This window comes from Passer domesticus, chromosome 3 (genome assembly GCF_036417665.1).
Source record: "Passer domesticus isolate bPasDom1 chromosome 3, bPasDom1.hap1, whole genome shotgun sequence".
Lineage (NCBI taxonomy): Eukaryota > Metazoa > Chordata > Aves > Passeriformes > Passeridae > Passer > Passer domesticus.
In genome coordinates this window covers 119,158,630-119,181,357 of record NC_087476.1, presented here as the reverse complement: position 1 = coordinate 119,181,357, position 22,728 = coordinate 119,158,630, and the positions used below count along the sequence as shown (strand labels likewise).

The window sequence follows — 22,728 nt, the reverse complement described above, 5'->3', positions numbered from 1 at the left end:
AGACTGTGTGTGAAATCCTCGATGGACACAAATACTCTTAGTGGCATCATCCACCTCGTTCTCTAATAGAACTGTGAAAATTAACAATTACTGGAAATAAGAATACCCAGACACTGGTACTGGTGGCTGTCACTGCCTCAAAGGTGTTGTCTGGTGTGAACAACTCCAGTGGCACAAAAATCCTGGTACTGCTGTACTCACTTGAGATCTCAGCTCTGCCAAGTGCTTTGGCTCTTACCAAATCCCACAGATGTTGCTGCAGCTCAGTGCTTGTTGTGAACATTTCCCTTGTCAGCCAAGTTATAAATCTGGTTTCAAAAGCTGTCTCAGCTGACCCCAGTCAGCTTTTTCAGCACAGACAAATCTCAAAGTTCTGCCTGTTTGAGACCTGCAGGACATTCCTGGGGAATGGAATTGACTATGGTGCACCAATCGTCCTGTTCATGCTGAACAGATTACATAGTAGGTGGAAAGTGGTAATGTGCAAATAGAAAATGTCAGAAGAATATGAACATTTCTAGTCTCACACCTACGTGGTTTTCTTTTCTTGTGGTAACGTACAACTTGAGAGATCTGGAATCAAATCCCACTACTGCCACAAATCCATCATGTGGAGTGGGAAAGTCGTGGTATCTCTCTGCCTCAGTTTCCCACCTGACAAATGTGGCTAACGCTGCCTTTTGTACCAAATATCTTCAGACTGCATTTCCCCACATGCACTGTTCAGCCCTACAGCAACAGGAGCCTGGGAGGTCTCTGGGAGCTGAGAGAAGGCTGGAGATGGTTGTGTGCCATCTTGGGCAGAGCCCTGGGCTGCCCTGCCTGTGCTGCACATCGGGCACTGTACCTGCTGGAGGCTTTCTTGCTGTGTGTCTCCCACTCGTGCTTGCGGTGCAAGAAGCCCTCCATCTGGGCTGAGGGGATCTCCTGTGTTTTGGCTGGGAGGGTTGCAGCAGTCTGGGCCTGAACGCCGCTCTTGGCTTTGCGGTCTGACGTCGGGGAAGGAATGGGGCTGGACTCTTTGGAACTCGTCCTCTGTTCTGCAGCTCCATTGACCATTTCGTTGGTTTCTGCAGTTTCTGCCACCTAGGAACAGTGGAGAACACGTTCAGCCAGAAAGCTCCCAGCACTGAGGCATTCTGCAGTTAATCTGTCTCCCTGCACAACGTGGCTGTGTATAAACTTTGCCTGGACAATGACACAGGCCAGTAAGTTCTTTCTTGCACTCCATGGAGACACAGGAGGCCAAGGAAATTAGGAGGTAGGAATGGATTAGTACCCATTTTATAGGTGGAGAGACGGGAAAATAAAAGCAGCTGAACATCAGTGTGAATTTTACTGTGCTTTGCTCTGCTGGTCAATTCTTTTATATATTGTTATTCCTAGAATGAGAGCATTTAATTCTGTTGCTAAGTACTCAAATGTTTGGAACAGTAACAATCACACTTTCTGCAAACCTAGAGGAACAGTAGAAGTTATACACATCAGCCACCTTAAGTACATTTATGGCATTACTGGGGCATTAAAGGTCCATAAAAGGTATTAACTATGAGTCAGCAGAGAAAGATGTCACAATCGCCCAGGAGCATTTACAAAAATGTGTGCAATTGATTTGTTTCTGTAAAAGCTCCTTTCCCGCTTTCCCCAGTTCCCCTAGTGACACAACAAAATCAAAACATGCAGAAATTAGAAAGATTACACCATGCATCTCCACCATCCCAGTTAGGATATTGGATCGTAAAGACAAGGGGAATGAGGTCACGTGTCAATTGATCGAGGTCTGGTTCAGACTGGCGTTATTAGGTGGATTGGATTTTGGTTAAAGGAACTGAAAACCACCACAGTCACACAGCATCACACAGCTATTTACCCCCAAACAAAGACAGAACCAAGGCCTTGCCCATCACTTGCTTTGTTGGTCGCGTTGCCTGGCGCACTGGGATCGATAGCCTAGAGAGCAGCCGTGTTTCCAGCAGCTCTCACTGGTCAAGCTGGCGACGTCTTCAGGAGCCATTCATCCAAAAATCATTTAAATTGGAATCCTAATGGCTATAAGCTTTTGAAATGCAGCTTGGTCCCAGTTTTTTTTTTTTTCTTGTACCATTACTTTGACGTGTAGAGCCGTTGGTAGCAGCTCAGGAGTTACACAACCAGTGTGTAGTATTATTATTAGCAAGTTACTAAAGCTCAGTGCTGCTAATGCTCTAGTAGATTACAAACATTCTGGACTGGTTTTATGCAGACAAGCAGGTTTTTGTGAATGACACAATAATTAGACATTCCTACTTCTGCACATGGCCTGGACAAATCAAAAGCAGCCAAATTATTATGCAACAAACTCAATTTTGCCACCGTTTGCTAGAACTTCTTACACTTGCCCAGTATCCATCATTGTGCCTCACACCTTGTACCTCACCATTGGCCTGTAAAGATCTGAGTGTCAGCTTGCTCTGACCATGGGAAGGATTGGTTAACTGCCTTTAGCAATCTAAACCTCCAGAATACAGACACTATGCCCTTAAACAGAGAGAGAACCACAGCTCACATTGCACTTCAGTCAGATCTGGTTTACCCTGTCCCTAAAGACACATAGCCTTACACTGCTCCTTCACAATTAGGATCAATCTAAGCCATCAACCCTCGCTACTTGTACCCAAATCTCAAAATATATTAAAAAATGTTGCATTACAGTGGGGGAGAGGGTAAATAGATGAGGCTGAAGTTTATCCAAACACTGCCAGAACACAGGTAGTGGAATGAACACCCCGTGAGTCACCATTCATCACCCGGGTCAACCACCCACGGCCAACAGATCCCTTCAAGAACAAGGAGAGCCATTTGCACACCTTTCTGTCCAGTGCAGCTCCTGAACCTCACACTCCCCTTTGCTGCTGGCTGGAGCCCTGTCTGAGGCACCTGACACCTCTCACCAGCACTGAGGAATCACACAGCCCACAGGAACTCGTCTCCACAACTTAAATAAACTCCCAGAAACCTGGCTCCTGTACTGACACGTAAAGCAGTGCATTTGCTGGAGCAGTACCAGCCAGATGTGAAAACAGGACTGCCTTGGGGGTACCTAGAACCTCTAATCTGAGGTAAACCAGACCAGTTTCAAGCCAGCAGCCACTGCACAGCTGCTCAACATATTTTATAGGAAATAATATGGAATTCAGTGCTGCAACCCTGTGGCTTTGAAAAGTAACTGCCAACTTTATTACATCATCAGACCTGCACCTTCTATGTCAAATTCTACCAGTTGTAAAAGGGCTATGAAAAGCTTTTCTGATGCTCTTTCAGGTTTTATTTCCTTTCACGTGTTATCTACAATTAACAGAAAACAAGCAAAATAAATCATGAACGGCTCTGCGAAGGATGTGTCATGAAAACGGAGAAAAAACAGGAGCTGAACACACTTTAATGGAAACATGCGTGGGGCATGCGGAGACAACGCCACGGAGGACAAACAGCAACAGCAAACTCCTGTTACAACACAACAGCTCTCGTGTACATGATACAGTTCTCTCAGTGGGGCCTGAGGGGTTAGTTGGAAGTGCTTTAGTGGCTACAGGCTACTCTGGAAATCTTTAAAGCAGGACTGGGACATGCAACAAGACAGGTGGTGACAATGACACAGGTGCCCCTTTGAATTTTGCAGTGCTTGAAGCAACATCTGCTCAGTTCATCGACTCAAGGCTCTGCCCCACAGCTGAAGAACCAGATGATTTGCCTGCTTCAGATGCAAAGAGATGCCAACCTCTAGGCTGTTCTCTCAAAAGGACCTTCCTAATGCCTTTAGCTAGACCCACAGGCTCCAAAAAATAGGCAAAATCCTACTCTTCTAGTGCCTGAAACGATGAGCTTAATCAATGACTTACTTTTTCTTCATCATCAAAAAAGTGGAATTTTTACGTGTGTACTAATACAAAATTTTAAAAAGCTATCTCTATAAATTCCTTCTACAGACTACTTTTTTCACCAAAATACATGTGAGGGCTCTGCAGATGGTGGAGTCTGAAGCTACAGCTACCCTGCCCTGGGAACTGACACACTTTCGAGGCACAGGGCAGCCACCAGAGCATCCCCATAAATTCATATGAATTTTAAAAAGCATTAAGAAGCTATATGCTGTTATCCTGACAAAAGAAAAAAAAAAAAAAAACAAAAAACAAAACATGCATCATGAAGTGGAAAGACAAAAGTACAGTTACTGAAGCACATCCTTTCAATCACCGCTCTCAGATCACAAGCTCAGCCCACACAGAACAATCCAGCTGCACTGCTCAGCCAGTTGTCAGAAACCAAAATTCTGACCAACAGCAGCACATCTTGTGCCTCACTGACACAGCTCTGTACACCCAAGGTATTGCAACACAGGACTCAACAAACTGAGCTCGGAAGTTCTCATGGAAGACTGAAGTGCAGATGGCAAAGATGAACATGGAAATGCATCATGTAGCATGGCAATAAAATAAAATTTCAAAAGAAGCAAACAGGTGATGTGTAAGGCTGTGCTAACCAACAAGATGATTATCTGGGATGTGCTTGAAGATCACCTCACATTCCCTGCCACAACTAGAGAATTTATAAACATTAGATTGTACAACAGCTCACTTCAGGGCTGAATGCTAAAGAAGAACCAAAAGGTTTTGAAAGAAAGAGAAAGGAACTGCTGTGTACTGGGGAGCAGAGGCAGAGTCTGTGTGCAGACTCAGACCTAACTAGGATGGGCTTCTTAAAGCCAAACTTGTGCTGAAAGGCATTTCCTGCCAGAGCCCTCAGCTGGGACTCGTGTTTGCTCTGCAGCACTGTAAGAGCCCTGATATGCACAGATCCCAGCCTGCCAGGAAACTTTCCTGCACTGAATGTGACCCCAGAGAGCCAGGCTCAGCAACAAAGAGAAGTGTCCTTTCACTCAAAGCAATAACTGACACAAGGAGGCTCTGCAGGAAGGGGGTGGGGAGGGGAGCCAGATTCAGCTCCTGCATTGCATTAACTCCAGGGACATTTACTGGCATTGTCATGGCTGCATGTGAGGATTCTTGGCATGCATCCTGACTCCACTGGGACATCCCTTGTCAAGGAGAGAGTAAGGCATGGAGCATTCAGCCTGCACCTATGTAAAATAAAGAGCTGGGATCTTAGTCTATTTTATTTAGCTTTTTAAGGAAAGCATCACATCCTCTCCCCAAGGGGTTACACCCTACTCTCATTTACACCCCTGCCTCTCTGGTGCCCAGAAATAAAATTGCTGAAGTACCAACTGGACAGGACTGAGGCCAAATAGGGCTCCAACACAGCAAGATCACAGCTCTGCATGAGGACTAAACCCCAAGATAAATCTAGATACTGGTTTTAAATGGTTTATTTCACGTTTATTTGTCTCTGCAGTCAATGAGTCCATTCTGCATGGAATGTTATACAAACTAACCTTAAGGCTTTTATTTGTCCACAGTCACACTCCCCCCCTCCCAGCCCTTCCTGCCCAGCTCACTCATGTGGATTATCTTTGGCCTGGTACATAACTCTTGCTAATGCAGCTGATTTAATAAAGTTGCCGTGCTGAGACCTGTTAGTATAACTCGATGCGTCATACCTGTCAGGTCCTAGTGCTCTTCTTCATTAGGATGTAATCTCATTACATCTCAATTACTCATTTAAAGGACGCTTTCGCTGGAAAATCTTAATACTATTAGCGACATGAAAAACTCACAGTAAATAACATGAAATAAATGTGTCACCTTAAAGCAACTGAGTGTCAGTGGGGAGATTCAAATAAACAAAGATTAAAGTGAAGCAAATATATGTCCAAGGGGCTGCTAATTAAATAAAAGTCAACTGATGGGAAGGAAGAGAAAAGCAGCAGGGAAATCTGAAGCCAAAAGATTAAACCAGTACCAGTAAACCATACTGAAAAAAGGTTTCTGTTGCTGCAAGTGATTCTGTGGGTCACAGTCCAGACCACGAGCGGTCATTGGCTGTCCTTCTGCTAATAAAGTTTTTGTAGTTTTGGTAGGTTTGGGAGCGGTAACTAACCCGTGGAGATTCCTGGTCTGAGGGCAAACCGTTTTGGGAAACTTGTTCTCCTTTTGTTCCATCCCTGTTGGAGAGAGGAAGAAGAAAAGAAATTGTATAAGGTTCTTCGAAGTCACCATCAATCTTGTTCAACAAAATGAGATTTTCTTACAGAATATTAATTTAAGAAATCCAAGCATGTTCCTAAAATTCTCAGGCCCAGCTGAATAAATCTGTGTGAAGTGAGATTTAACCAGACTTTACTGACAGTTACCTTACAAATAAACCTCCTCCTATCACATAAGCAATTTCATAAATGGCTTAAAATCTGTAAATGATGCTCATCAAAGAAAAAAGGCAAGTTGATTCAGAAACTGCAATTCATGGCCCAGGGGACAAAAGCAGCATTCCCACTTTTGGGCCAGGGATGCCTCAGCAGTGACAACTGGAAAATGGGAACTTGGCACGGAATTCATGGGTTTGGGAGAGGTCCTGTCCCCATAAACCACCAAGTCTTCTAACAAGGGTCATGTTACAAACCCATACAATCTCCTCTCCTTTTGCAGCACATTTTCAGCCCAAGGGTTCCCCAGGGGAAGTGCAGAGTCCAGCTCACCATTGCTGCTGGGAGTCTCCATCCTCTGCGACCTTGGGCTCCGGAGTGGGCGGCTGCCTCTTCCGCTCCTCCTCCTCTTGCTGCCGACGCACTTCCAGCAGTTCCAGCTGGGAGAGGAAACATTTTTTATTTAAAACATTGCTCATTTTTTGTGGGGTGCTCTAGGAACTAGTAACAACTCTGTATGTTTTTCTGAAACATTAGTGAAATTAAAGTGAATGGCAATAAAATTGGAAGGCATCAGGCCTTAAAAGCATTTGTGGCACTGAATTTGTCAGGGAGGGCATCAGCATCAGACCCTCTGACAGCAGCTCTCCACTGGCCACGTTTATTTTCCAACTCATTCTATTAGAACAAAACCCAGACAAACAAGTAAACAGCCCAAGTTATTAAAATACCCAAAAGTGACATCTTCTTGTGTGCTTGCCAAACACAGAAATAAAATGTTTCCTGTCTGAATCCCTGAAATTACCCATCTCCATAAAGCCAGCCTGATTTCTGAAGATGCTGAGAAACTCCAGTTCCTTTTGTCTGCAGCTGTGACACTCAGTGTGTGTGAAAACCCAGGCCACTTCAACTTAGTGTCTAAAGCCAAATTGTTCTCCAAATATGGTAAAATGCTCTCCAAGAATTAATGACTGACACTGCAGTTGTGTTCACATTTGGGTTTGGGGTTTTTTTTGCTCATTGTGTCTTCCTAGAGGACAATACAGCCTTGCACTGGAGCAGTCACAACACAATAAAAATCACTGTCACTGCCCCCTTTCCACCACTGTCATCTTTAACCAAAAATAACTGGCCAACCAGTACAGCAGAGGGCTGGGACAAACTGAAATTTTCTTCTGGGTCATCACACCCAGACTTGAGACAGCTCCTGCTGATTCTTAAGGTCATTTATCATTTAGGCTTTTTCCCTCCATATTGTTGAGTTCAAATTAACCAAAGAGGGTTGGAAATAGGAAACTTCAGGCTCTGTATGGTCTGCTGAGGTCGATCAACAAACAACCAAAAAATGGAGATCAAGTTGGCAATGCTGGGAGTTGTGGAATGGCCAGGCAGGTTCAGAACTCACCGTGGTCAGTCTCTCCAGGGCTGCAAACCTCTCGTCCCAGGTAGCTGCGGATTTCTCAAACGCTTCGTGCCGCTTGATTAATTTCTCCACCTCATCAACGCTCTGCCCTATTTCACGGCTGGACAGGTAGGGCTCCTGTCCCAGCAGCCAGGCCTCAGCCACGCTTGCATCTCTGGAGAACTGGTGCACCTCCAAAACTGAGCAGAGAGGGCATGTCAGTGCCATTAATGTCACCAAGAAGAGCATCGTGGAGTCATCAGGCAGCTTTGGGGTTTACCTAAACCCAGCTCAGGGAACAAAGTACAGGCACTTGGCTAAGTGCTCCCCTTAGCTAAGTTCAGTCAAACTGGTCACTGAAAAGACTGACATTTCTCCTATTTGCTTTGCTTTAGGAAAAAATTCAAGTTTCATTTTGCAAATTTAGTGTGGTTTTTTGTTCTAATCTGCTGTAACCTACTAATTTCAGCATAGGAATTGGAATGTGAACCTGCAAATACAGTAGAGCTACTGCACCGAGCTCCAAATTTGATCACATAGAGCAAGACCTTTGGTGAGGGTTTCTTGGTTTCAAATTCATCATTTAACAACAAACAGGTGTGAACCTTGCAGCTATTCCAGCACAAACACACTTCCAAGCACTGTAACAGAAAAGCCAGAAGCTGCAGGTTTTTTTCAATGTCCAGAAAGGCACAATGAAGAAAGTTAGATAAGGCCCAGCCCAAAAGAAATCTAAGGGTGTCCTTACTCAGTCTCAGCCACTCCCATCTGTCTTCCCATTTGTCAATCATTTCTTTTCTCTTTTCTGTCAGCTGCAGGAGCTTTTCCTTGATCTGGGTGGAGAGCAGAGAGCAGGGCTGTTACACAAGCAGCAGGCAGCAGTTCCCCCCAACCCTGCACTGACAGACACTGCACAAATTCCTCAGGAAGTGACTTCACCATGCAAACAACAGCTGTTTTTCTCTTCAAAGTATAAATAAATGTGACATTTCCATTAAAATATCACATTTGCATAAGCATTCAGTGTCTGTTAAAAGCTACAGCACACAGAGTATTTGATAAAAGGGTGTAATAGGCAAACAAATGTAAATAATGCAATCAGGCACTGAATCTTCTACCCTTTTCCAGTGAATAATGCAAAATAATAATAATAATAATGCTGTTCAGGACTGTTGCAGAAGCTCTCCCCTTCCTGAGAGGGAAGTGCCTCACAATGTTTTGTTACCCTCCCTTCCCCAAAGGGAGGCAGGAGAAGCAAGGGCTGAGCCTCTACCCTGTGGCCTAAACACCTCAGAAAATAAATCAAGGCTTTCAGCAGTTGGATGTGGTTCTCTTAATATTCCTTGAATTTAGTCCCTATATGACAAACATTTTCCTGCTCATTCCCCTAGCAGGCCTCTCCACAGCATTCCATTTTCCCTGCAGGAAGTTCAGGCTGTCTCACAGCTGCCTCTGCCCTTGCTCAAGGAAGACACCTTTCCATCCCAGAGCTATTCTCTGCAGAATGGAATGCAGCAACTTCTTTGCATTTTCTGGGCTGAAAATACCACTTTAAATCCTGATGTCACCTTTGTTACCCACCATGAATTGCCAGAGTGAATTTATACCCTGATGACCCAACAGCACATATGTGCACTAGTCCCTAAGGTGACACTTGTCATTATTCCCCTGTGGGTGACACAGGGCAGGTTTCTCCCTCATAAAAAACCCCCAGGAGCCCATGGCTGTATGCAGGGAGCACGGTACCTCCTCAGATGCATAGTGTTTCCTGGCCAGCAGAGACTTGCCAAGCTCAATGCACGTAGTGAAGCTGTCATTTCGGGCATCAATTTCTGCTTTGATCCCCTGGTGATTGTTCATGAGCAGTTCCACAGATGAAACATCCCTAAAATGACCAGAAACACAGATTTCGGATTCAACAGCTGCTACATTTTTAAAACTGACTCACAATTCCTTAAGGAAAAAATTGATTCCTAGATTGTCTTCGAAGTTCAGGAACAGTACCATTCTGGCCTGAATCAGAGATGAAATAACCCTGGTGTGAGACCAGATCTCTCTGGGTACAATTTTCCATGGCAATTATTCCAGCAGCCAGCCACATGAGCAAGTTGCTGCAGCAGCAGGCTCTGAAAGCCACTCTCAGTGATGCTGAGCCCTACAGATGTTCCTCAGGTGACCTGCAGCCTTCTCTTGGGATGGAGAAGGGAAGCCTTGCATTACCTTGGCTTTTCCTGGGCTTCTATCTGCCGGATAACATCTTCCATCCAGAGCATGAGATCCCGAACCATGCTGAAGAAGCGGAATTTGTCTCCTGTGTCCACCAGCCTCACCCTGCGGCCCTCACAGGCATCCAGCAGTGCCTTCCATGCCTCTAGGACCTCGTTTTCCCTCTTCTGGATGTCATCGGCCTTGTCCCCGGCGTAGGCAGCCTGGAGGCGCGCTGCATCCTCCTGCAGCTGTCGCACCTGCAGCAGGATGGGGGAGACAAAGCCATCAGTGGGCTTGTGACTCCTGAGTCACAGCTACAGGGACACTTAGCTGCTAATTCATCACTTGAGAGGCTCTCTGATGTCACTGCAAATGGATTTGGTCTGTTCACACTAGAAAGGTCTGTGCTGTTAGTGAGCCAGTATTACCCCTCAGAGAACACTGTAGGGTCAAGGCATCCCCAAAATAGCAAAGATTTGCCACTGCCTGAACTCGCTGCCAGACACAGTGCCAAAATCAAGTGTCTGTTACATGTCAGGGCAAACAGAGACCATTTTCATCATCTAATTCCCTTCCTCTCGTACAAGGGGCAAAAGCACCTGGGAACTCAGTATCCAATCACTACTGCATCTGACAGAGGTTATTTTTCAAAAATGTAGATAATGACTTCAAAGAGAAGAAAATGTGGAAATGTTAAGAACCTTCTACTATTAGAAATCTTTTCCTTTCAAACACTGTCTTGGGATTGCAAATGCTAATTCCCAGCTGTTTTCCATATTTTGCAAGCCAGAAAACATTCCATTAGCTTTTGTCTAAGAATTAATATTTTTTAACATCAAATCAACAGCCTTCTACCTAATGGCACAGAGACCATGCCTCTCTCAAAATGATCCACCTTGGTGCTCTGGCTGTTTCACCCAGAAATTATCCTAAGTGCCTTCCCCACAGCTCTGTGCTGTGATTACATATTCCTTCACTTAGGTCTTGATTATAATTACCTTTTTGAGAGACTGGAATTGATGTTTTGTGAATGTCTCCCATTTTCTGTATAAAATCTACAGCTTCTGAAAGTAAAACACCTGGAAAATCAAATGCTTTTTCTATCTCCTTTGTTTTAGTGTAAATTGCAACATAACAGAGAATTGGCTGGCAGCTGGGCCATAAAAGCTCTTTCCTGACCTACTGGGATAAATACAGTCAGTTGTAATTCCTCCATTCCTTAAGCAACTTGTTCCCTTCCCAAATTCTCCTTGTGGCAGCTGAATGTTGTATTTTGATTTAGAATCCCCCCTGTGCTGTATGAGCAGCTGCCACCTTCTACTTGGCACATCTCAGCTTCAAAAATTCAGAATTAGATCAAGTTTGGATGCTTTTAAAAATCTTTGCCTGAACTGTGGGTTTTAAATCTCTTTTGCTCTCAGGACACTTCAAGAAAAGCCATATTTAATTCAGAATGCCCAGGTTCATAACCAAGACAGAAAGCCTCTGGGTAGGTCTTTGCCTCTCAGAAAGGAAAAATAAACAGTGCCTGGCACAAAGGGTTTGATTTGGGCTTGTTGGTGTTTTTTAAAACAAAAAAGCCTAAACTGACAAACCAAAATAAAAGCAAACCTCAAAAAGCCAATCAGGCTTATACATTCCTTCATATCTTGTACTCTGAATCAACAGAGAAGCCCTCCGCCTTTCTCATTTCTTCTTCAACCAAGGACAGGAAACAGAATAACATCCAACAACTGCCAACATGTTCAGAAGCCCGTGTACTTACAGATTGCTACTTTAGATAATCACCCCAGTGCAGTGACAGTGCAGCAGCCAGACAGATAAGAAAAGGATGCAGGTGAGGTTATTCCCACAGCACTACACGTGGGAAGCAGCTGGCAGCACTCTGTCTCCCAGCCACAGAGGGGCCAAGGGCAGCAGCCAACTCTGCAGCTCAGCTTCCCACACCCACAGTTCACCTGCCACACACCTGGGTGCCCAGGGCCTGGATATCGTGCTCAAACGTCGTGTGCATTCTCTGTAGTGTTTCCACTGTGTTTTGGTCTCTACCAAGCTCCTCGGGCAGTTTCTTATGTTTGTCTTGGATACGTCCTAAGATCTCCTTGGCATCGTGGTAAAATTTGTGCAGTTCATAAGAGGCTGCAAGGATTTGTGTTCTCGTGTCAATGAGCTCCAGGAGATCCGCCCAGGCCTCATTGAGTCCGTCCTTCCACTCGGCGATGGTGGCGGCGTCCGAGTGGCCGGAGTTGATGAGCTCATCAGCCATGTGGTTGACAGTGTCCACCCGCTCCTGCCCGATGTTCCCGGTGTCCCGGGCGAACTCCCGGAACCGCTCCTGCAGCATCTGGAAGGCACAGAAAGAGCCTCATGCAGCACTGTGGTTAGAGAGAGCTGAGTGAGCCAAGCCACCCCTGTGAGCAGCACCAGAGAGGCCCCTCCAAGGACTCACCGTGACGTGCTCGTAGTCCTGGCCCAGCTCGTGGGACCCTGCCACCACCTCCCTCTCAGCAATCCACTGCTCCAGGTCATCCACCTCGCGGTTGAGCTGGAACAGCCGGTGCCTCTCGTCCAGCTTGCCCCTCCTCTCCTCTGCCAGGTCCTTCAGGCCCGCGTAGAGCTTGTCCACCTTGGACTGGCGCATGCTGATGCGCTCGCTGGAAAAGCAAACAGCACTGAGTCTGCACTGCCTTTGCAAGCAGAACCAAATGGGCAAAACTGCAAGGAATCAAAGTCCCTTGGGGTATTTAATCTACAGAATGTGCACCTGCCACAGGCAGGAATTTAACTCGGACATGTTGGACCAATCCTCTGCTAGCAGAAGTGACAGCAGTAGCTGGGAAGCTTGTCTGTCCTGCACTGCAACCCCTGGCTTTAGAGAGGGGAGCTGGAACCCAGCTCTCCATTTGTCTGGACACAGATCTCACCAGAGTCTTCTACCAAAGCTACAGGCACGATCTGAGCTGGTGAGGAAGGGAGCAGTTCCTTCTCAGTTAAACTCTGCTCCAGAGTTCAGCAGCACTCATGGGTTTCTTACCCCTTAAAGCTCAGCATTTGCACAAGAAATGAATCTTTCCACTTGCTGTATCTTTTGCCTCTATTTTGTCTGAGCCATACAGTGCTGTCAAAGTGCCTTCCACCTGCCTTGCAAAGCTGATGATGTTATTCAGTACTCAGACAGCTCAGCCAGGAAATCTGCTCTCATCAGAAGCGATCACGACCACAAGAGAGTGCTTTAGAGTTAAATAACAACCTTCCACCGGAGGCAGAATGTGTCTGCCTAGGCCAGTGCCACCTTCCAGCCTGTGCAGGCTGAGCAGTTAAATACATCAGCCTCAGAGTGAAATCAGCTTTGCAGCTGAAGCCAGTGGAGAATTCTGTCTGCTGAGCTGCAGCTCTTACAGAAAAATGGTTCTTAAGCTTCCTGAGCTCTCCCTCAGGGAAAGCCATTTATGAAAAGTGAGATAAATTTACCAAAAGTAAGATGTTAATGTGCCCATGTTTAAAGCATCTGATTCCAGGCTCTGATTCTGCTGGAATGTCATAGAGAAGAGGCAGATCTTGGGGAGCTGTGCAGAAGGATTAATGACAGTGACCTTCTCTGCTGGATTAAAGTTTGTTGGAAGAGCAGATCTGGACCTTGGCCTGAGGACTGTTCTGCCTCTGTGATGTTCAGATGCTGGCAAGACCTGACACTGCAGCCTGCACAGGGGACAGGTACTCCAGGTGCCCAGAACCACCAGAATCAGCAGCTGCACATACTGACCCTGTCTCTGGCCAGATCAGGGTGGTCCAACTGACACCTTGAAATGACTGCAGCTAAACTCCCCTTCCTGTGTATGAGCCTCTGAGCTACTTACTGTCTGTGGTGGTCTTTGTATGTCAGAACCACCCAAAGGGACTGAATTTCTAAAAGAACTCATGATCCAATTAAAAATGGCAGTTAATACCTTTCTGGGTGATTATCTGCCACCAAAGTTCTGCTGGTCTTTGAAAGCTGGTGCACAGTTTCAGCATAATCTTCTACAGCTTGTTCCAAAATCTGGTGTTTCTTCAGCATGGACACTGCACTCTGTTCATCCTGTAAGAGTGACAGAAAATGACAAGAAGAATTATAAGGAGCTGCTCCCAAGTACAGCTTGAAGACAAGTCCTTTTGCCAATGGTATAGTACAGCTGCTGTCACAGCAAATGGTACCCCCAGAAAGCAAAATAATGAGTGAAAGAGATAATGCATCAATCCCTCTGGGGTGCAGAACAAAATTACATCAGCTGGGCATTGAGAATGTTGAGTTTCCTCTTCTATGAGGCTTTTTATGTGTTTGCACAGCACTGGTGCAGGGCTCAGAAACATGGAACAGATTAGGACACACCACTTGTCAGGCATCTCAACAACAGCATGGGGCAAAGAAAAGAAATCCTACACAGTCCATGCCAATGGGTTCTCCATCAAAGTGTCTGGAGAAGTTCCAATTGAACCTTTTTATGCACTGTTATAGCTAAGAAAACCAGCCTCCTACTCTCAGTGTTAACTGATATTGTCAATAAATCTTTTCAATACAATATTTTGCATAGTGAGCTATTTGCAATAGATAAAAAGAAAACAAGCCATTTTTAGCTGGAGACTGAACACCTGTGGAATGTGTTCTCCTGATAAAGCTGAGCTTTATTTTACCAGGGCAGGAAACATGGTGCATTTATGTCGATAACAAACAAGCTCTAGCACTAACACCTCCTTGGAAAACAGGAGTTTATGTTCTCTTTGTTATGGTGTGAAGCTGGGACTCAAAGCTGATGGTCAGTAGGAGTCAAGGCTGGTGACAGTGGTAGCAGCTGACTGACCACCAGGCCCTGTTTCACAGCCAGGTGCATTGTGCTGTCATTCAGAACTATCAGAAAACTGGACCTAACTGGACCACACTGGCAATCCTGACCCTGCAGTGAAGGCAGGCACAGAGTTCCCTCTGTGCAGTGCAAGGATGCTTCCCTGGTTCCATACAGCACAGCCTACCCTGAACACTATCAAAGGTGTCAGAACAGGTAGAAGCCATGACCACTTGAGGCTTCACCAGGAAGTTACACTTGTTTGTGTTACCATTCCATAGCGCCACACCAAATTATGTCACCTGCCTCCCTCCAGCAAAGCAATCAAGGCCAAAGTAGTGTCACTGTGGAGCTGCTCACCTTGGCTTTCTCTTCTGACATCATGTAGAGCTCCTGCTCACTCATCCAGGCCTCAGCCTCGGCTGCATCGAAGTAATACTGCTGAGCCCTGTGAGACTCCTCCAGGCGCTTGTGGCGCTTCTCCGTCTCCTCGATGAGGAGGTTCCACAGCTGCTTCAAGTCTGCAAGTCTCTGCTGAATGACTTCAGCATTGGGGCTGCTCTCTGTGATAATGTTCTGACTCCTCTCAAATATGTCATCGATACGAGGCTGGTGGCCCTGGATTTCTTTCTGAAGGGTCTGCATGGGAGAAAATTGACTGATGAGACAATGCACAAATGAAAATAAAAGCCAGGGGTCTTAACTCCAGAGGGGCAGCAAAACACACACCATCAGCTCATGTGGACAACTTGGGGCTGTGCCACCACCTGTAGTCACGCCATAGCACCCAATGTTTACCCCAAACATGTCCTTCCCAAATTAGTCAGCACTAAGGAGAAATAGCAGGTATGGAGTTCTCACAGCACCTACTTACCTGATTTTTCTTTATTAGTAGCTGCACAGTCTGGAGGTTGTGTCCATGATCAGTAGATGTAGCTATGGGCATCCTCTCTCCGACCCACAACTGAAAGAGAGAGTACACATGATTTCAAGCAACCCCAGATACTCCTGGGACAGCAGAGAGAGGCTGGCACACACAGGCTGCAAAAAACAGCAGAATTCCAACATTTTCCTACTGGTTGGGGAATGGGATTTCTTTGATACTCACAATTTCATCTTCCACATCCCGGTTGAACTGGTGGATCTCTTTGGAGGCCAGCAGGTTGGCCTTTCTCTCATTCAAAGGCTCCAGCAGCTCTAAGAATTTCTTTTCTACAGTAAGGCGTTTGCCATCAACTTCATCTGTGCTCTTGCCCTCTTGGCTCAAAGCCCTTGCCTGGCTTTGCAGCTCCTCTATCTCCTTCTTACGGACATCCATTTGATTCTCCAGCATCTAAACAGAAACATGGCAAAAGGGTCCTGAAAACCAGGATGAAAGCTGTTCATACAATTAGGGCACATCAACAGCTTCCTCAGAAGGGAGAACAGATGCTGGTCAGTGAGGATTTACCATGTTAATAATTATTGTCTGATTTGTTGCTGGATTAATTTATTGTTCTTCTTAAAGATACATGAAAGGATAGGAAGAAAAAAAAGCAGTTCTTTCTTTTCTAAACTGAAAGCCTGCCCTGCCCATTCCTTTTAGTGCAGGTATCTGCTGCACCCCATGCCCTGTTTACCTGCTGCTTCTTCAACAGGATGTTGACACTGGTGAGGTCTTTTCCGTAGTCATCTGACTGGATTTGGCTCTCCAAACCATTCAGCCACTTATCCAGGTCTGCACAGCTCTGGGTGAAAAGCTCTGCCTTGTTTGCATCGAAGAGACGCTGAGCCTTGGTCTGGGTGGTGGATTCCAGCTCGTCCCACATTTGGTGGAGACCTGTCAGCTTCTCCTTCACCACGGCCTCAGTCTCTGGTTTCTCTGCAATGAGCTGCATTCCCTCCTGCAAAGCAAAAAGCAACCAAATGGTACCTCCTCAGGAGCACTCATGGCCCGTTAGGGTAATTATCCTGATTAATAAGCACTCAGGACTTCTCATCTGCTGGCAGCATCAACCACTCATTTTCTATCTCCAATTATCCAGTGACTCCTTCCAGAACATCAGCTCCCAGGTCCCTCTGCTGCCTGGAAGAGGGATTTTTAGCAATAGGAAGGTCAAGCAATGCCTCCTTTCTCTTCTCCATTGCACATGTTCCCCAAAGGGAGCTCCTGGGGCCATGGCTCAGGCAGGATGGAGCAGGGAGCTAGAGCTGCACACACTGCATTTCCTGAGGCCAGCTCCTGGGGGACACATCACCAGAGAACCATGAACACACAACATAGTGCTGGGAGAGTTTGGGAAATACTGTCTTTATTCTAGTTATCCCTATCTATCTCTTCAGCTGGGTGCAGATGGGAATGCTGCCCCCAACCCAGCACATTCCATATGAATGTTAATCCAGGGACTGTCACAACTCTGTACACAACCCTGGTCCTTTGCTGCAATCTGATTTTTCAGAGGCAAAGGAGAGGGATGTATTAGCATCACTAAAAAGGAACTTCCAGTACCAAGAGCAGCCTTCTAATTACACCATTAAAGGGTATTGCTATTTGTAGATCACAGAAAAGCCTCTAATGGGATATGGAGTGCCAAAGTGGGAGAGGAAATGAGCAATTAAGCTAACTTACACTGAACAGAAACCCACTGTCAGAGCTAAAGAGGAGACTCCTCAGTGCTCCAGAGCTGCACGGGAGAAATGGTGGGGGGAAGTACAGCTCATCACAGCATATTAAGGCTCCAAATAACTTGATACAGAGCTGTGAATCTTAATTAATCACAAAACTGGATGTTCTTTACCTCATGCCCTAATTTTGCATGGGGAAAGGCAGCTTGGCTATAGCTCTGAATGAATGAAAGCCAGCTTAGCAGCACAGAAGAATAAACTCAGCTATTCTCTATATTCTGTAATTTCTCGGGAAGTGCTTCCACTTCATTGGCTCAGATCCCAACATTTGCCCCACTTACCCTTTGGGTATGAAATTTAAGCTCTGCCTTCCTTCTGGCAGATAGGAAGGACTAGACAAAACTAAACTTGCACCTTAGCCAATGTCTGAGTGAATGTCTTAGATAAAAGACTTTTAACATCAGTGAAAAAACAAAATGGGTTGGATGGAGACACAATGCACAAGAAATCTCCTTTAGTCTCAGCTGTGGGGTGATTTAAGGACCAGTTCTGCAGAGGAACAGATCCCATCTCTGTGCACAATCACCCTGGACAAAGATAGGGGCATTTTTTGGATATTCTTTACCCACCTTTTCAATTTTCTCCAGCCACTCTTTGTTGGATGCAAGCTCTGCCATGAATGCCTGATGCTTCAGCCACTTGCTGTGCAGGTTCCTTGCCTCATCATAGGACATATCCTGGGCTGTGAGCATCTTCTCATTGATCCAGAGGGAGAGCTGGAAAGGAAAATACACGGGGGTGTGAGGAAACATTCCTGGTGTGAAATAATGCAAAATGCCTCCAGATCAAGGATAAGGAGATGCCTCTACAGAAGAGTTGTGTGAGATTCAGAGGCTGCCCTTACTCAGGGATTTACTCAGGGTTCAGCCAAGGATCTGCCTCTTTAACAGTTCAATTCTAACATCCATCTCCAATACATAAATAACCCTTGATTCAAGCAGAAAGGAATCACCTCTATGGTAAGCAGAATCAAACACACAGGTCCCACCCAGTTCAGCTGCAAGAGAAACAGGGACATGTGTACTGCTTATTGGTCAGATGGTTTTGTGGAGGTTGTTAGAGATGGTTTTGTACCATTAATTCACAGCACATTTGTACCTTTCCCCCTCAGTCTTTTCTCTGGTTTTACATAAGTAATTTGTTTATTTATCCAATCTCTGAGAGTGTTTTGGTACTGGAGACTTTCCTTTTCCCATTATGTAAAATCCAAGACTGTTTTCTGTCTGATTTTCAGCAAGTACAAAGGCACTGGGGACAATTTCCATATCACCACTAGAGAAAACCAATACTTTAAGAGACAGTTGATTTGCCAAGTGCAAATGGAATGTGAAAATGATCCTAGCGGCCAACATCGCATTTCCTCCCAGGGTGAGTCTGACTGCCTCATCTATCCCTGAGGTGTGGATAAAAACCACATTCACAGGAATGTTTACAGAATTTGAAAAGGTCCATTTTCTGCATATTTAGAGCAGAAAATGTCAAAACAAATCTCAGCTTGGTTTCTAGAACAGCACTTGGGTGAGCAAGCTCCAAAAAGGAGAGGAACAGAGGCCTCTGCTGTGTGCTCAGGACAAAGGGCAACAAATTCCATTTATCACTCATAAGCCTCTTTTCAACTGCCACTTCAAATTTCAAGTGTCCCTTAAATGCACTCGTCCCCAAAAAGGGAAAACCTATCAGAGCAATCAGAGAAACTCCTCATTGGATCTTCCCATCAAGTCTAAACAGAAAATTGCTCATGTCAGTGAAGAGCTCTGTAGGTAAAAGGTTGCATTAGAACAGGCTACTGTGCTGCTGAACAGTCAAAGTCTACATGGAGATTAAGATATAACCCAGAATTAGTGGTTTTACTCTTGCCTTTCTGGGGAGGAGACAGCTGCTCTGCCCTGCAAATTGCACTGCTTGGCTTTCACTGTTTGCTTTTACTCAGCCACAGCATTAAGGCATCTGGGGATTTACAAGTGCTTCCCAAGGAGAGGCTGGATCACTCCTGTTACCAGCTGGGGCAAGGCAAGACAGGGACAACATGTGGTTCACAGCCAGGGCCTGGTGGCATAAACCCCTCAGAGCACAGAAATGCAGATAAAGTATTTAAGGGCTCACTGCTAAAATCTGGGTTTTTGCAACCACTATAGGCATTAAAAATCAGTACCTTGAGTGTGAAAGTAGATTTTCAGAAAATAACAGTTCCCTAAATTGCCTCAAAATCACACTTGGAGTATTTATTTCTCCAGAAGTTGTCAAGGCCAGGAGAGGATGAGGCTTCCTCCATCCTTTGCACCTGTACACAAGACCCTGTTCCTGCTCTTGGCTGCCACTCTGCAGGGCCAAGCCAGCAGGAAGGAAGGGAAATGCAGAGACAAATCCTTGTGAGCCTGGGGCAGCAGCAAGGCAAGGGAAAAGGGCTCCAAGTGTCACTGCACTTCCCAGACTGTGCCAGGAGCCAAGCTGCCAGCCTGTCCTGCAGGGAGGCTCACATGGCAAATCCTGCCAGCACACTCTGGGAGAGAAACCTCAGAGTGCAGAGCCCTGCCAAGAGCTGTCACCATGTCCCTGGAGAAATGAGGCAGTGCTGGGGCTTCCAAGCACTCAGAGGGAAGGTCAGCTGTAAACTCCTCAAAGGTGAGCTTAGAAAGAGCAGGAAGTCAAAGAAAACTAAATGGCAACATTTGTCACAACTCCTCCAGTCAGAATTTTCTGCTGTCATTATTTCATTCACTTGGCAAATTTATTTTACACATTAATCTTGATGAGTGTAAGAAACAGCAGAAAAAACAGCACCCCAAGACTAACCTGTGACAGTGTTTCTGACTCCTCACCACAACAAAATCTGCTGTTTTCCCTCACCTGTGACCCCAGAGAGGGGTTTATCACTGCTGGGCTGCTGTGAGGAGCATTATCCTGCTGCTCTGGAGTGCCACCCTCCTCCCCAGCTCTGCAGGAAGGAGCGAGGAGCAGGACACCTCAGTGAGGGGTGACAGTGACAATGTGGCTGCCCTGGGAAGGGAAGGGCTGCAGAAAACACTCTGCCTTTCCTCAGGTTACAGACAGATGGGAAGCCGTCCCCAAGGCAGCAGCAGGCAGGAAGGCCAAGGGATCATTGCCAGGTGAAATGGGGACTGGCTCAAAGCTGTTCCCTAACAATTCCCAGCTTCACAGGCAGTGCTAAGGAAAAGCCAAGCGGGAGGTGTTGTCTTGGCTCCCTTCCAGCCCACAGGACAGTGCTGCTTCATCACAAACCCTCCAGCCCAACCGAGGTGTCAGCAGGCCCCACACTGACGTAAATTTTAAATTTTCTCAGGAAACAGCCCTTCAATTATCACCAAAGTTAATGTCCTCTCAAAGAGAACTGGAGAAATCCCTGACATTTGGGTAATTGTAAGTTTGTCTTTGAACTGTGCAGTCGAGACATCCATGTTTTAGTGGCTGGAGAGAAACAAGGGAGAGGAAAGGCATTCAGGCAGCCAACACTAGAGCTTTTATGCTTCCCTTTTTCTTCCAGTGATATAGGGGGAATAACCAGATCCTAGGGAACACACCCACACTGACACTGAGGCCAGGAGAGCCCTGAGAGCCAGGGGATCTTTGAACCAGAGCTGTCACAGAGGAAGGAAGAAGCTGCTGCTAATAACAGCAGATTTTTTGCTAATCTGTCATATTTTAACTACCAAGGAAGAAGCAATTGAAGGCAAGCTCATGGACAGCTTATGCAATGCTTGGAAACAGATTGAATCCAGGCAACCAAGCAGCAAATATCACTTCCCCAGTTTCTGATCAAAACCTCACAGGCAAAGCTCTTTATTATCTGCCAGTACTCCATGAAATAACCTGAAAATTACTTGATTAGTTCCTTGTGCTAGGAACAAAAGTATTCTAAACTTTAAAATGTTGTCTTCAGTGTAAACAGTCCATGTAAGTGATTAGAAAATCTGGAAAGAATTTCTTTTTTTCAAATGTTATAATACTTAACAATTTTAAACACATGTAAGCTATCAGGTAAATCACACATAAACGACACAGCTTAATCTTGCTCCTTTTTTATTCTTAACCTCCTATTCTTCTGACTAATGTTTGCTAGGAATCACTTGAAATCCCCTGCATCAGGCCACATCCATCTGTACAGCTGTAGACAAAACTCTTAGTAAGTACACTGCTAATCCCACTACATTCCACGTGGTTATAATTTATATCACAGCAGAAAATCTTCACTGCTTTTGACAGTTTTCTATGTCTTTAGCTTATATGACAAAAGAAAATCTGATTCATGAGAAAAGAAAAAACAAACATTCTTTTTTGCAGTGGTATGATGAGGGGTTTTTTTATGTTTACTCCACACTAAATACTACTGGATGACTGAGCATTCCAGCCCTCATAAAATATGGAGCAAGAATGCTCTTCTGCAGGATGGCAGCTTTCAGCAATAAAAGTAAGAGGGCATGATTTACCTCTTGGCAATCCTGAAGAAACTTTTGGAGATCCCTGTTATCTTTCAGTCTCATCAAAAGTTCACTGGCTGCTTCACGGTTCTTCCTATGTCTGTCAGAAAAAAAAACAACAGAGAAAGGAAATGAAATAGGCATTTCATGAAAACTGTCACTGTTGGTTTCTGGAGCCTCTTTGGACTACAGGTGCTGGTAGGTTTGGGGTGTGTGTCCTTTGCTGCCTTTCAAAGGACATTTTGGAGTGTGTTATTTAATGGGCTCACTGAAGTTCCACATCTCCTTGTTTTTGTGACCCGTTAAATACACACAGAACATTCTGAAGTCAGCAGGGTTTCACAACATGCCACGGACAGAATTTGGCCCACTCATTTTAAACCCACAGGAGAGTTCAGGCTGTTTGCCAAAACACACAAGAAAACTGCAAATTGCAACAGTAAGATGACGTGGTGTGGCCCTTGCAGGGTGCACCTGCTGGAATTTTTACAAAATCTCTTTGTAAAACACCTCCAGCACCTCCTTGTCCTGCACAAAGCTGAGCAGGGCCACAGAACCTTCCCAAGGCTGTGTTTAACCACCTGCAGCACCCTGTGTGGCTCTGCACACAGAAGCTTTATGCACTTGGAACATATTTTTCAGAATGTTTAAGAGCAACCAGAAGGAAGGAAAGGTTAATCCAGAAGCCTTAATTTGATTCATCACCATTTGCCCCTTGAAGATGAGTCATCCTGGCAGTCCCAAAGGTTGTGGTGGGTCCTTCAAATGGAATGGGGCTGATTCCCAAGGTACCTCTGGACATGTTTTTAAAAATGCTTAATTTGGAGTAGTTATCCCTGTCCTTCCATCCTTTCATTATTTATGAGGCAATTTACAAGGAAGAGACAGAGTAAAGAAGAC

The 22,728-nt window shown here is 45.5% G+C and overlaps 1 protein-coding gene across 7 annotated transcripts in view; it reads right to left on the bottom strand.

Annotated features, from left to right (window-relative positions):
• The window catches only part of SPTBN1 (spectrin beta, non-erythrocytic 1), a 115,832-nt gene that overhangs the window by 3,866 nt on the left and 89,238 nt on the right, over positions 1 to 22,728 (bottom strand). For all 7 annotated transcript variants that reach the window (XM_064415515.1, XM_064415517.1, XM_064415516.1 and 4 more), the window contains 16 exons: positions 21,838 to 21,928; positions 17,962 to 18,108; positions 16,348 to 16,611; positions 15,837 to 16,061; positions 15,603 to 15,692; positions 15,089 to 15,367; positions 13,856 to 13,986; positions 12,358 to 12,562; positions 11,878 to 12,252; positions 9,921 to 10,165; positions 9,447 to 9,585; positions 8,449 to 8,533; positions 7,704 to 7,900; positions 6,632 to 6,738; positions 6,037 to 6,100; positions 848 to 1,086 (listed from right to left, as the gene is read on the bottom strand). In XM_064415515.1, the coding sequence (XP_064271585.1) occupies positions 848 to 1,086; positions 6,037 to 6,100; positions 6,632 to 6,738; positions 7,704 to 7,900; positions 8,449 to 8,533; positions 9,447 to 9,585; positions 9,921 to 10,165; positions 11,878 to 12,252; positions 12,358 to 12,562; positions 13,856 to 13,986; positions 15,089 to 15,367; positions 15,603 to 15,692; positions 15,837 to 16,061; positions 16,348 to 16,611; positions 17,962 to 18,108; positions 21,838 to 21,928 (2,883 nt within the window). The remainder of the gene's footprint in view (positions 1 to 847; positions 1,087 to 6,036; positions 6,101 to 6,631; positions 6,739 to 7,703; positions 7,901 to 8,448; positions 8,534 to 9,446; positions 9,586 to 9,920; positions 10,166 to 11,877; positions 12,253 to 12,357; positions 12,563 to 13,855; positions 13,987 to 15,088; positions 15,368 to 15,602; positions 15,693 to 15,836; positions 16,062 to 16,347; positions 16,612 to 17,961; positions 18,109 to 21,837; positions 21,929 to 22,728) is intronic.